General features: G+C 42.2%; 1 protein-coding gene across 2 annotated transcripts in view; it reads left to right on the plus strand.

Annotated features, from left to right (window-relative positions):
• The first annotated feature begins 332 nt into the window (after positions 1-332).
• Positions 333-14,828, plus strand: part of TRPC3 (transient receptor potential cation channel subfamily C member 3) — a 76,828-nt gene continuing 62,332 nt past the window's right edge. For both annotated transcript variants that reach the window (XM_061191113.1, XM_061191114.1), the window contains exon 1: positions 333-544. In XM_061191113.1, coding sequence (XP_061047096.1) covers positions 333-544 — 212 coding nt within the window. The remainder of the gene's footprint in view (positions 545-14,828) is intronic.

Here is a 14,828-nt window from a genome sequence, read left to right on the forward strand (position 1 = left end):
TCGCCGTCGCCGCCGCCGCGGGGCGGGAGAGCGTTTCCCAGCACCAGCGGCCCGCTCGGCCCCGGGCTTCCTCCTCACAGCCACGGGCGTGGCGGCTGCCCCCACGGTTTGATGGTGGGCGGCGGCGGCGGCGACACGGCTTTGGTTCCCGCCTCTAACTGCTCGGTCTCGGGCCGCGCCGTTCTCTCTTCCTGCCTCCCCGCCCGGGGCTGCCCGGGACTGCTGGAGCCGCGGGAGGTAGGGAAGGGGCGCCGCGGGGAGACCGCGCGGCGGCGGCGGTGGAGAAGGAGGCCGCCGGCCGGCATCCCCGCGCTCGGACCGCGGCCGGCGCGATGTCCACCAAGGTCAGCAAGTGCAAGGAGCAAGCGAGGGTGACCTTCCCCGCGCCGGAGGAGGAGGAGGAGGGCGAGGACGAAGGCGCGGAGCCGCAGCGCCGCCGACGGGGCTGGAGGGGCGTCAACGGGGGGCTCGAGCCGCGCTTGGCGCCCTGGCAGCGGGAACCGTACGACTACTGCCTGCCGCCCTTCCCGCCGGGGCCCGACATGTGAGTACCCGGCCGGCCCGCGGCCCGCGCCTCGGGAGGACGGCGCCTGGCGGGGGGCGGGAAGGCGCGCCCACGGCCGCCTCGCGATTTGCCCCGGACCCTCAAAGCCCACCCTCCACGGCAGTCCTATGCGGGGCGGCTCGGGTGTACGGTGGACCTAGGGCGGGGTCTCGCACCCTTGGTGCTGCTCGGTAGAGGGACTTGGGGGGCGCCGAAGGCGTGGCCGGGGTGTCCGTCCCGGCTCGAGCGCACGAAACAGCCCCGCGGACTGACACAGCGGTCGCCAGGCACGCTTTCCAGTAAGCAGACGCCTGCTCTCCTGCAACCGAGGACCGGCGTGCCCCTGCCCGTGGTCAGGGGACCCCGGGGTCCCGGAGCTTACCCCGGGAGGTCAAAGAAGGGGAAGGTGTGCTTAGACCCCGGCGCGAGCTCGAACCCGGCCTCCTCCCGGCGTCCAGCGTGGAGCCACCCTGGGAGCCTCAGTCCCCGCCGACGCTCCCGGCCGTCGGGCGTGGGGAGAAGGGAGGGGCGGTGTGCGATACAGTGTGGGGTGAAGGTTTGCCCTGTCACCTCTTCTCCCGACGGTCCAGTCACAGTCTGGGGGTAAACTGGAGCCGAAGCCCCAGCGGGTCTCCCGGGGAGAGAGCGGGCGCGGGGCGGCCGCCGGCACCGCTTTGAGGTACTTGGTTGTGGTTCCCAGGCGGCTCAGGGTCAGTAGCTGTTTCTTTTTTAAAGAAAGGTAGAGGCCCGCGCTTTAATGTGTGAGAAAGAACAACTTTTCTTAATTGCTAAATCTTGGAAACAGCCTTTAACCAGCTGCGAGACGCAGAGAAGATGAAGAAGAGAGTGGTTCGTTTTATAGGGCGCGTGCTCTCTGTTTCTTTTGTCACGTACCTTGGGCGTCTGTCTTTTTTAGGATGTAGAGAACTTGGGGCCAGTCGTGACGGGCTGCACTAACCGCCTGGGCCGGGGAAGGGGTTCCCCCGGGAAGGGACGTAGGTTCCGCAGCGCCCCCTGCTGCCCACAAGCTGCGCAAGGCGGGGTGCGAGGTCTCTGGGGCGACCTCGAACCGGTCGGGTCGCGCACTGCTCGGCTGGTCAGAGACCGCACCTGGCTCGGCCGGACTTGTCTATTAAAAACGCAAATCATTGGCTGGGAGTAGATCGTCTAGGGAAGGTTTCTGATTTAAAACGAGCGACGCTTCCCAATGTGGTTCACTTATTGCTGAAGATTAGCCTGGATTGGAAATGGCCCAGGAAATGGAGGGAAGGTAGGTCCTTTCGGATTAAAGCGCGGCCAGCTCGCTTCCCCGCCTCCCTAAGGTTTTAAGACATTGTCCATTTTTCCTTTTGCCAATTTGGTTTTTATAACCCAGCTCAACTTCTTGATTCTTTAATTTTTTTTTCTTTTATCGTAAATCCACAATAAATGGGACACCAGAGCACTCTTATCTGAGAAAGTAGGGCGGAGCAGAGATTACACACTTTGCTTTTTGAAGCTTGAGGTCAATTACACAAAGCACTGGGACAAATTCTAATGTAGACTCGATGTCTAACTCGTAAGAGAACATCTTTCCTATCTATCTTCTGACTTTACATAATTCAACAGGTAAATGTTGTAGTGTACTTATTTTGTAAAGTAAATACAGCTGGCTGAAAAGACCCAGTCATTTGAAGGAGATATCCATTAATAAAGGTTCCTTTTAGAGGTAGAGCAGCAAGCTCTTCTTGTTTCTTTGAGGCCTGTCACTTGGTAACTGGCAGAGACTAACTTGATATCTGTAGCAGAGATTAGCTCTTTATTCCACCTTTGAGTAGAATATGGCCACAGTTTAATAGCTCAGAAAGTGAACATAGAGCCCCAGGATGGAATTGGAGAAGGATACCCAGTCTACCAAAGCCCCAGGGTCATTTTCAGTAGGCAGAATAGAATAGCCGAATTTAACATCCAGCAGAATGCCCAGGGTAGAATCCCACTTTTACCAAAAGGATTCCTTAGCATAACCCTGTTGCTCATTTCACTGCTCCGTGCTCCAGTATTCCATCTGGGAATTTTAAACAGACTGACTTAGGAGGAAAAGTGTCATCTACTATATCACTAAGAAGACTTTTTTTTTTATCCTTTGATAGAACTCTTTATCCAACCATTGATTCAAAACAAGACTTCTTTTTTCCCAATTGTTTGCAAATCTAGGACCAAGTAGTATGTCACTGGCAAGATTAACTCATTCTCGAGGTTTTTAGTTATTAAATATGTCTGATGAACTCCAAAAGCCTTTGAAGGCAGTTCTTATGAGTTTTAATTCAAAGGCATTTCTTAAGCATTTACATATGCAAAGTGAAGACTAGGTACAGTAAGCCACAAAGATGAGTATGACAACTTTACTGCACTCAAGGAGTTTAAAATCTCATAAGGGAGAGGTGGAAATGAAACTACGTATGAACAATTATGCTATAAGTTAGAGTAAAATAAGTGCTTAAATACACACACACAGGATAGAGCTCTGATGAGTCAAGTGTAAAGAAGAAATAGACAACACAAGGTTGTGGAGAAATCAAGAAAACCTTTATGAGCCTTAAAAAGTAAATAGGATAGGAGGCAGAGACAGGGTGGGCAATTAATTCAAGCCCTCCCACTTCCAAAATGCCAGGCATGTCCAGGGAATATTAATTGAGTTTTACTGAAACATAGCTTATTTGGGACATTAATGTATAGGATCTTGTATGTCAAGGGGAGGCAATAGGGAGCCATTGATTGTTTCAAAGCAACAACAGTTTGATCAAAGCCACTCTGAGAACAGGATGGATTGAAGTGGCAATTGACAGAATGTGAATAAATAAATTAGGGGGCTATTGTAGCTTTCCAGGCTGAGATTAGGATCTGTAATAGTGTAGGACTGGTGGGATGGAATGGGGAGAGATAAGAAAAGAGAATACACAAAGAATCTATGGGAATTTGCAGCTAACTGTCCATCAGGGGTTTAAAGAGAAAGCAGGGTCAGAGATGACTTGGTGATTTTGATGTAGATGACTAAGATCGTGATGTCATTGTTGAAAAGAAAAGAACAAACAGAGTAGAATCTGATTTTTCAGATAATTTTGATAGAAGTGTCAAGCAGGAAGATGGAATTGCAAGTTTAAAGCTTGGGAGAATTTGAGCGTCTACTGTCTAATGGGAATTGTTATAGAGTTGTGTGAGTTCATGATATTACCCAAGGAAGGAGTGGGAAGAGAGGAACAAAGGGAGCCTGAGCTAGTTTTCTGAGGGGAACTTTTTTGTTTAGAGGGGCGGAAAGAAAGAGTAGCAAGCAGAAGACATGGAAAAAGATGAAGGAGCAGGTGGTACTAAGACAAGGCTGCCTAGAGAGAAGAGGTTCAAGAAAAGGGAAGAATTGACCCATAGTTGGCAAATACTTGGTAAATAAAGAGAAAAACGTTGTGTTTTGTCTTACTTTTAGTAAGAAGACTCAATCCTTACTTATTAACATACATGCAAGAAATCATTAGATTTCTCAGCAGTGTTACCTTTAAGAGAGAAAGGCTTCTAGAAGAGAGGATTCTGGGGAATTCCCTGGTGGTCCAGTGGTTAGGACTCAGCGCTTTCACTGCCGTGGCCCGGCTTCAGTCCCTGGTCTGGGGAACTAAGATCCCGCAAGCCTCTCGGCCAAAAAAAAAATTATAATAAACATACTTAAAAAAAAAAAAAAAGAAGAGAGGATTCTGTTTAGTTTTTCTTGAGGAAGTGCTGCCAAAAATTTGTCATAATTAAAGCAGTAATTTGTGTTTATATAATACCTCATGCTGTCATTTAAATGAATTAACTTGAATCACACCTCTTTAAAGCAGGTTTTCTCATTTGGCAAATGAGGAAATTGATACACAGTGAAGTTAAGTCAATTGCTAAAGATTATTTAGTAAATCAATAATAGAGCTTCTGTATTCAATATAGTATTATTAACTATAGTCCCCATACTCTATAGATCTCTAGACTTATTCATCCTACATAACTGCAACTTTGTACCCTTTGACCAACATCTCCCCAATTTCCCCACCTCCCAGCCCCTGGTAACTACAGTTCTACTCTCTCCTTCTATGTATTTGACTTTTTTAGATTCCACTTATAAGTGAGATCATGCAGTTTTTTTCTTTCTGTGTCTGGCTTATTTCATTTAGCCTAATGTCTTCCAGGTTCGTCCATGTTGTCACAAATCGCAGGATCTCCTTTGTAGAGGCTGAATAATATTGATATTACATTGTGTATATATATATATATATATATATATATATATATATATATATATATATATATATATACACATACACCACAGTTTCTTTTAACATTCATGGGTCTATGACACTTAGGTTGTTTCCATATTTGGGCTATTTGCTAAGAGGGTAGATTTCAGGTTTCTTCATCACACACACACAAAAGGTAACTATGTGAGGAGCTGGATATATTAATTACCTTGCCTGTAGTAATCACTTCACTATGTACAGCTGACTCTTGAATAAGCCAGAGGTTAGGGGTGCCGACTCCCCGCACAGTCTAAAATCCATGTATAACTTTTGACTCCTCCTAAAACTTAACTACTAATAGCCTACTGTTGACCAGAGCCTTGCCGATAACATAAACAGTTGATTAACACAGATTTTGTATGTTATATGTACATATTATATAATTGTATTCTTCAATAGAGTAAGAGCAAGAAAACGTTATTAAGAAAAGCATAAGGAAGAGAAAATACGTTTACAGTATTGTACTGTATTTATTGATACCATGCTTATGTCATCTGTTTACAAAATGAATCATCTGTCAGTACCTACAACGATATTGTCTTATATGATACAAAACACTGCAGACATTATATGTATTATTGATACTAACACTAGACATCAAAAATGAAAAAATTATGTGATAAAGAAATTCATATTTATTTGCAGGTATAATGATTCATGCATTGATAACGAAGAAGCAGCAATATGATTGCTTTATGGTAGCCTAGTGTAATCGATATGGCTGCTTCACAGTAGCCTATAAACTAACAAATGAACCGTTATAAAATTCTGGTGGCATATGGTATTATTACCATGCCATATTCATAATACAGTATTGGAAACATGATTATGTTTTTTTAAAACAACTTACCTGTGATGATAGGCTGACACACATCTTCTCCAATTGAAAGAAAGAGAGAGAGAGAAGCATACTATATGGTAATGTAATTCTTTGAAAGCAAAGTTATAAAACAGTAAGAAAACTAACATTATTGCTATTATTAAATATATTTAAAGTATATTATTTAATTATTTAAACATTATAATTAAATGTCACTCACCTTATGCCTATGTAAGGATAGGCTAGTATCTACATATATCTTAGGCATTCATGACATACCTAACTTTTTCTTAGTTTTTTCAATATTTCCAGGCTACAGAGTTTGCCTGTGAGTTTTTTCAAATTGTCACAAATCTCCAAAACTTTTTCCAATATACTTGTTAAAAAAATATGTGTACAAATGGACTTGCACAGTTCAAACCCGTGTTGTTCAAGGGTCAACTGTATATGTATATCAAATCATCATATTATATACCATAAATATATACAATTTTTATTTTGAAAGTTATATAAAATAAAGCCACAGAGTGATTAGAAGATTTAAAAGAATAATAGAGCTTCTGATGCTCAACTTTGTATGATAGGGGATCTGAAGATGAGTACACAATGCCTCGTAACCCAGATTGTCTACTTGGATGTTAGTTTCTGTGGTGCTGGCCTGTGAAAACGTTCCAGTACAGGTTTAGCTTGGCTGTGGGATTGAGAACAGTGTTGTGCATGTTGGCTTGTGTTTCAGACTGGAAGCAGCACTTCCCTTCCACCGCTGGAGTGGAAATCAGAGATTTGCCAAGTCACTGTTGAATCTCCAGGGATAGGAATTTGGACTTTAAGGACTGAAGTCAAACTAGCATTATTAAGGAAGGGGCAGGTTTCTCCATAGTTAATAATTTTCAAGAATAGTACAGCACGGCATTAGACTTGAGACCTTTAATAATCTGAAACTTTGAATTATATTTTTAGTTTATCCCGTAGAGTAGTAATTTCACTATGTACAGTAGAGAGTTGTCATTTTTGTTGGTTTGTTGTAAATTATTTTATATAGTATCAAAGTAATGCAAGAATATAGTTTTAAAACTTAATGCTAAAAATAGTGGCTTATAAGAACAACAGCAAACCCATGGCAGTTCCCTGGTTTTCTCCTTTTTTCTTCTTGTCCCCTCCATTTCATTCCACTTACAACTCCTTCAGGTATAGCTATCTTGTTATTCATGTTTTTAGATGTCATCAGTATTCTCAGGCAACAATTTTCACTCACTTATACCTTTTATTCTCCCCCATCCTCCATCACATGGTTTGGTACAATTTGTGGTTAATATCTTACTTAAAGTCTTCGTTATTATGATCATGTAACTATTATTCACTGCTGAGTCAAGTAGTATAGTATGATTGCATTTCTTTTCTTTTATAATTAGTTGTTTTTCATGGAGTAAATATTTGTTCCATCTTGTTCTTGCCTCTTTAGCAAAATCTTTTACAGTCTCTTACTGTGTGTGTTTTCCTGAAGACATCCCTTCCAAAACCCTCTGACTTCCTTTGTTTGTGGTTTTTAATTTTTTTTTTCTTCAGGAAGCTTTTAGAATGATCTCATCATTAGTGTTGCTCTGAAATGTCTAGATGATATGCCTTGATATGGGTCTTTTTTTCATTCAGTGAACTGGATACTTGGTGAACCCTTTCAGTATTTGGAGATTATGCCCTTTGGTTCTGGGAAGTTTTCTTGTATTATTTCTTTTATTATTTCCTACCTGTTATTTTCATATTTCTTCTTTCTTTCTGGAATCCTATTATTTGGACTTTGGATCTCCTGGGCTGATCCCCTAGTTTTTGTATCTCTTCTATCCTGTTTTCCAGTGATTGTCTTTTCTGTTCTTTCTGAGATATTTCCTCAGCTATATTTCCCAACTCTTTCACTGAATTTTTTTCCATTTTATCTATTATATTTTTAATCTCTAAGAGCTCTTTTTGTCTTATGAGTATTCCTTTGTTATAGCATTCTTTCTTTTTTCAGAGATGCAGTATCTTTTTTTTTTAATGTCACAAGGGAGAAGGGGTTGGGAGATAATAAACCTGGCTGCTAGTATTCTGGAACTGGCCAGGGTTCCCCCCATTCTTAGTCCCTCCCCTCCCCTGGGTCTGGTATCCCCACATTTAGAGAATCTCTGTTTCTATTTCTCCAGAGATTTCGTATCCTATATTTCTTATAGGGATGTGGGAGGGTTGTCACTTGATCATATCAGTTGGAGGTTAGCAATCTAGGGGGAGGGTTACTACACACCACTTACACAAAATTTCAGCTGATTCCTCCATTTTAGGCTCCTGCCTTGTCTCTGCTTTCTGAGATTTCTTTTGCCTTTAGTTTCCAAGTCTTTTCTGGTATTGGGTGGATCAGCTTATTTTTTGTTACAGGCACTCCGGTTAGACCTTCCTTCTCTCTGTTAAATCATTCACCATTCTTCCAACTTATCTCCTTTTCATATATTGTGGAGTGTGGTTACAAATACTTCTGGTTTCATGGAAGATGAAATTTGTGTTCTTTGTTTTCTGTGTTGTTTAGGGGGTAATTTTTGAGAGGTGAAGGGGTGAGAAAGGCCTTTATTCCATCATCTTGAAACCAACATCCTTACAATTGTGTTTTAGGTATTCATTTAAGCCCAAATGAAGACAGTATTATTAACAGAACCAAGGTTGCAGAAGGAAGACTATTCTTAATTATGACTGATCTTATTAGGCAAATGAAGTAGATAGTAATCTATACAGTGTGATTTGAGGATCATCTGAAGTCCCCCAACTAAAATCATCTTAGAATCACACTTCCTAAATTTAACTGATGTAGAATATGATGAAGAATAGAATGTTTGAGTCGAAAAGGATTTCATCTAGTCCAGTTGAGAAACTGAAGCTGAAGCTTGACATTGAATTCACAGCAGCCCCAGGCCTTGTGAAATCTCCAGTTTCCTTTGACTGTAATGTTTACACTGTGGCTGAGTTTGGGTTAAGCATTTCTCTCTTCCTCAAAGAAATTTTCGATGCATTTACTCCTAGGAGGAGCAACACAGGAAACTAATAATTAGTATTAACTCATTTATGAGATTCAATTAATTCATCATTTCAATTTGACTACTGATGGCAGATCAACTTGAAAAAGTTTTAAACTAAGTAGGAGGATTAAGAATTGGGCGGGGGTGGGTGGGTGGAGATAAGAATATCTCAAGGAACAATTGACCCCTTCCAAATATCATTTTTGGTTTTCTCTTTTCTTAATATCAAAGAGGTAAAAGGATCCTGGACAACATCTGAAGAGTAGGTTAGAACTTTAGGAATTTTTCATTACCGTGCTAGGATAGCAAACGTCTGTCTGTTCATGTTTTCTCCTTATAAAACTTCACAGGAAATGTAATGGGAGGAAGACAGCTGTTTTTGCAGAGCTCTCTGCTCTCCATAGGAAGGAATACTTTCAACTTCCTGGCTCAGGATTGAGATAGCCCCCTTCAGGCAATCAACACTACGTAGTTATCAGTCTGGCAGGGGAGCCAGAAGAGTGGCCTGTGCAGGGTGTACACAGAGGAATCTGGCCCCAGATAGAAGGTCTGGAGTTGGGAACTATGGGTGCCAAATTCACACTTGTGCATAAGGGGCTCAGCAGTGACTTTATGAGAATAATTAGGATTGTTATAGCATTTTGTCTTTAATTTAGTATCTAGGTCAGGGGTATTTGTCTACACTTATCTAGTCAGAAAATTTCCCCTATTCAAAAGAAAACTCCCCTCTTTTCTTTGCACTATTCAAATAATAGGTGACTATATGAATTTGGCCCTAGACCTTTTTTTAAAAATGAGATTTAAATGTCCACAAGTGCATGACGTGTTAAGGAAAGAGCATGACATTACTAAATATTTTACACCAGTTTTGCATTTCTAAATACATTTTGTCAAATAGGACTGATGCATATGGATTCTCTGTTGAAAAATAGGTCGCAGGGTGATGAGATGGGAACAAGAATCTAAAAACCTCAGACTTTTGACTTCAGATATGGATGACAATGACAGAAAACCAGATCATTTTGCTTTTAATAACATTAGAAGTTAATATATATCTAATTGATAGTGACTAATATGTTTAAATAGCTGAATATGAACTTCTCTTGGGTCAGTAGAGGTTTTTGATTTTATTATTGAGTTCATTTTATCTCAAGTTCTTGATCAATTATAGACTGAATTTGTATTTCATTTCTAATTTCATTGTCACTAATCTTCCTGAAATAATAAAAATTAGTTTTAGAAAGTACTGAGTTTAATAAATGAGTTTGTTTTTGAAGATAAGCTTACTTATTAACTATAAAAGCTTATTAATTCTAAGATGTATCCTCTGTTTGCCCTCAGATTATCCTGACAAAATATAACTTTATGTAAGATCAAAATCACAAGCTGTAAGATTCGTCAGTTATTTTGTGGTGTAACTAAGAACTGAATGTGATTAAGCAGAAATCTGTTTTGAAAGAAGAATGATTGTTTACATTACTTTAATTCCTGGTAATTAATTTATATTAATGTATTCATGACATTCTTTTTTATAGAAGAATGACTCCAAATTCCCCTCCACCACTACTTCCACACATTATTTTATGTGACCAAGGGTATGCTTGAATCTGAAGGGGAAAAGTGTCTGTTCCCTAGGTCTTCAGTCTTAACGCTTTAAGCACACACACATCTGTGCCTCCGATAGATAGATATTCATCAGCCGTGTACTAACAGCCAGGCATATAGAGATATAGAGAGACAGTCTCTGCTCTTTAAGTATGTTACAGTATTGTTGAGGAGACTGTCACGAAAGCAGATAATCACAAAGCAATACAATAGTCAGTTCAATGGAGTTACACACAAAATGCAGTTCCTGGAAACAGAAACATCTAAGTTCTAGAAGGCATTTACCTAAACGCTTTTCTGGGCACATATGTTTAAGAAGCATCACCAAGAACTCATGCAGGCAGTGGTTAGGGGTCCTCACCTCTGCTCCCAGTGGACTTTTAGAGGGAACAACACACTCTTAAAAGCTTTTTTGCTTTTCTGGTCTTAGCTGCTAAAGGGTCTGGCAGAGCTTTCCTGAGAGGGATGACGGGGAAAGCGATGAAGAGCAGAGACAGGAGCTTCCCTCCAACCACAGCTTCTTGTCTCCGGCTGAGTCATTAGGGCATATACCAAAATTAGCAGATTTATTAAAATGATGCATGGAGAATTCTGAATATAACACTGGCCAACAGAAACTCTCAGGAAATTAATGACTGTGGAGATCCAAATCTCTCCCCAGACTTAGAAGTTCTGGAATCTCCACATTCTAACTGTTTTCTGGGGTGGGACTCTTTAGGCATGAAAGTGACGCGTTCCTGTTTCTGAAGCGGAGTGCCTTGTCTTGCTGCTTTGGCCGCGGTCGTGACAGCATGTTGTCGGACTGTATGTGGTGATGGTAGAGGCGGGCTCAGCAGCAGGTGGTGTGGAAAGCGGCGCTACCCATAGCGCTGTCCCCGCTACACCAGACAGTCGGACTGATTGGGCTGCCTCTCTCCAGCCTTGTGCGCTGGTGCTCGTCGGGGCTACTCAAGTTCAGAGTGCCCCGCCACTCTACTGCTTCCCCTCCACAAATACACATATAAGAGATTTTTCAAAACGTGACATTATCGAGGCTGTCAGATGCCCTCTCCTCGTTCCGAGCACACTCACACGTAGGCGTAGCGTGTAGCTGTCAGATGTCTCCAGAGGCGACCACGTTGACTGACAGGTGCCTGCTTCCCTGGGGGACTGTGGGGTTTGTCTCTTTTGTGACTTTTCATCTCTGACTTTCTTGTCCTCCGTCAGGTGCCTGCTGCTTCCCACCTTCATTACCACTTCCAATTATCACCATCCCTAATACGGTAGCTAACATGGTGGTGGCTCTCTAACACTTTTTCCCCCTCCTCTGTGCTTTTCTCACTACTTATCTTCCGTGGCTCCTCCTGCTTTTCTTGCCCTTCACAGAAGGACAGACCGGATCCTAGCCAGTGGGCACATTTGCCTCCTTCAGTGTGGTGAACTGATTAGTCAAAACAATTTGCCCGTTTTTCTTATGGCTTTGGCTCACGTTGTTGGTGGTGTTTACTTTGCTCGGTTGCTGGCTGGCTCGCTAGATAGATTGAGTAGCTGCTTAATTCTTCACCTCACTTAAATAAAAGATTTGAGGGGACTTCTTTAATAATGTCCATTTGTTGCTGAGTGCTAAAGAGCTTGTGATTCAACCCAAAGAGCCATTTTAGAAACTGTTTTTATAGAACCAAAGTATTCCAATACATAAGCTCAGCCTATATATATTTTAATAGTGCTATTTTGATTTGCAACTTGTTATTCATTTTTCTTGTTCCCTAGAGACAGCATGGTAAAGTAGAGAGACCCTAGGAGAGAACCTCTGAGCTCTCATTTTCTAATTCTTTTCCTTTCAGTGACCTTACGGAGGTTAACATTCTGACTGAGTCACTTTATCTGTAGAATTAGCATCAATTGACAAGTATTTTTGAACATATACTGCACTATATTAGGCACTATAGAGGTGGCTAAGAAGTATGAAAAATAAGATAGGAAGCATGGGGCATTTATTCTCAACCAGACTTAGGGGACATGAATATCATAGGAGACAATAATCAAGGAGACAGAATCAAGGAGAGGGAAAAAAAAGTGTATAGATTTATGGGCAGACTAGCAGTATTGCAAAAGGTCAGGCTGAAGTGGTCAGAAATGGTTTCAGAAAGGTTCAGAAGACAACATTTCAGAATGAACGGAACCTTGCAGGTCTTCTAGTTATTACCGTGTGAAGCCTTACCCTCTGTTTCCAGAGGTGTAATGTAAGCTGGACCACAGAAGGTAGGAAGGATTTGAATTGGCACAGGGCAAGAATAAGAGTATGCCCAGGGATAGAAACAAAAGGAACATCCCAGAGGCAGGTGTAGCAGGAACAAGAAACCAGAACAACTTGTATGGGCAGCATGTAGCTCGCATAAACAGGCCTTTCCCCTGAGCCTCCTACCTGCTGACTAGTGGGGAAAAAAATTGACCAAATGTTCAATCTGTGGTTTAAATTAGTTTTTAAAATTCTGTTTTGTTTTTTGCTTGCTAAACAGACATTCATTCTCATTCAACAAGTGAATTAAGCAATCAATAAATTAAGCAATTAAGTTAATTAAGCAATTAAGCAATTATGTGGGTTAATAAGATGGGAATCCTTGACCTACATTATCGCAGGGATCTAGTCAACTAGGGCAGTGTCTCCCTGTGCTGCGAGCCGGTGTCTAAGGGACCTTTGCTTACTGATTCCTCCCTGCAATCTCCATAAGGGGTTGGAGTCTCTTTCTGGTCCGCATGTCCACCCCCGGTTCAGGGCACTCTGGAGGGATGCTATGAGGCCAATTTCACTGCTCTTAGTTTGATAATATAAAGTAAGTTTCCTTTTTAAGAAATACTGTCTCACTTGGATAAAATTGCTCAGGCTCTTGGAAAGCCGCTCCTTCTCTTCTCTGTAGCATCTGGGCATTGGGGGAGGGGAGCTTATGTGTCCCCTGGAGGGAGGAAAGGGTGCTATTCTCTGACTCTTCCGATCTTGGGCAGTGTTCATTGTCTGCTGGGTGCTGCTTGTCAGTGGCAGTAACTTGATCTTGGCTGACTTGACTTTGTCACCCAGATGTGCTCTCTGGCATATGTGGTTTCAGCTCAGCTCCTGTGGGCTACAAAGCTGGGTGCCTGCAACATCCTCTATCCAGCTCACAGCACCAGCGGTCGTCCTTAGTCTTGGTGCAGGCTCCCTGGCTCTCAGCGCAGGGTCCACACTACATGGAAGCTGAGGGTGGCTTGAGAAAACCCAGACCATTCCCTACTTAACCAGGCAGGACTGTTCCAGATCTCCAAATCAAACAAGCGGGGCAAGAATCCCCCTACCCTCAGTGGTTCCTCACCTTACTAAATCCACATCTTGACTTTTACTTCCTTTCTGTTATTTCTTTCTTCTCCCAGGACAGTAAGCATCATGGCTTTGTTGTCAAAAGTGGGAGAATTATCTTGTCTGCGTGATGAGAGCACTCAGTGATCAGGTTCTTTTGGAATTAATTAGAGAAATAAAGGAACTAAGCAAATTCTTCCTCAAGACAAGTTCCCTTTTCCCAAATTCTGCTTACAAAACCCCATTTTTCTTGCAAAAAAAAAAAAAAAAACCACTAAAAATTACCTTGATCTCTCTATGTGCACTCCTCCTCTAAAATTTATCTTATTTCCCCCTAAACTCATGCAACTCTATACTGCATCCCTCCCCCACCCCAAGGCTGAAGCAAGATGTCCCCGAGTTAACCAGGGTCAAGATCTTGTATTTGGAAAGGCAAAATTGAAAAGCACCTTGCTAATTTTTCAAAAAAATATCCTTGATGGTATAGGATACTTTATACCTGTACCCTTTACTGTACAGAAATAAGCAGAATAATATGTTTATAAGACAGTGAAGAATGAATCTGAGGAGCAAGGAGAAGAAGGTTGGCTAGGGAGGGTGGGGCAGGCTGTCAGCATCCCTGAAAATCAGCTGGAGGACCTAGTTTGTTTTTGTTTTTGTTTTGTTTTGTTTTTAAGAGAAGCGTGACAGTAAAAGCAGAAGTTAAGAAGTGCAAGCTGCTGGGGATGTCTGTGGGGATACAAAGAGGAAATCAGGAGCAGCACGAAGTGCCAGGAAGAATAGGAGTCAGACAGACCCTAGGTTGAATCCCAGTTCTGCATTTTACTCTGTGTATTACCTTGGGCAATTTCCTTTGAGCTCAGTTTTCTTATTTATGAAACAGAAAATAATACCTGCTTCCTGGCAATGTTACGAGAATTAAATATGAGAGTGCATGAGAAACAGACACATATATCAGGAACTCAGTAAAGTTTCGTTGCCTTCCCTTGTGCCATCTCTGCCGGAAAGCCGTTCCAATAATCCAGCCACGACAAGTTAAAGATCTGGAGGATAGCTCTGGCAATGAGAATTGGAAGGAAAGGTCCGGTACAGGAAACATTCCAAAGGAGAAGCTTCAGAACTTTGTGACTGACAGGATCAAGACAGTGAGTCACAGATGACCTTGAAATTGCTAAGCCTGAATACTGGACTAAGATGCAAATGTTAGGAGGGGGAG

Source organism: Eubalaena glacialis, chromosome 5 (assembly GCF_028564815.1).
Source record: "Eubalaena glacialis isolate mEubGla1 chromosome 5, mEubGla1.1.hap2.+ XY, whole genome shotgun sequence".
In the NCBI taxonomy this organism is placed as follows: Eukaryota; Metazoa; Chordata; class Mammalia; order Artiodactyla; family Balaenidae; genus Eubalaena; species Eubalaena glacialis.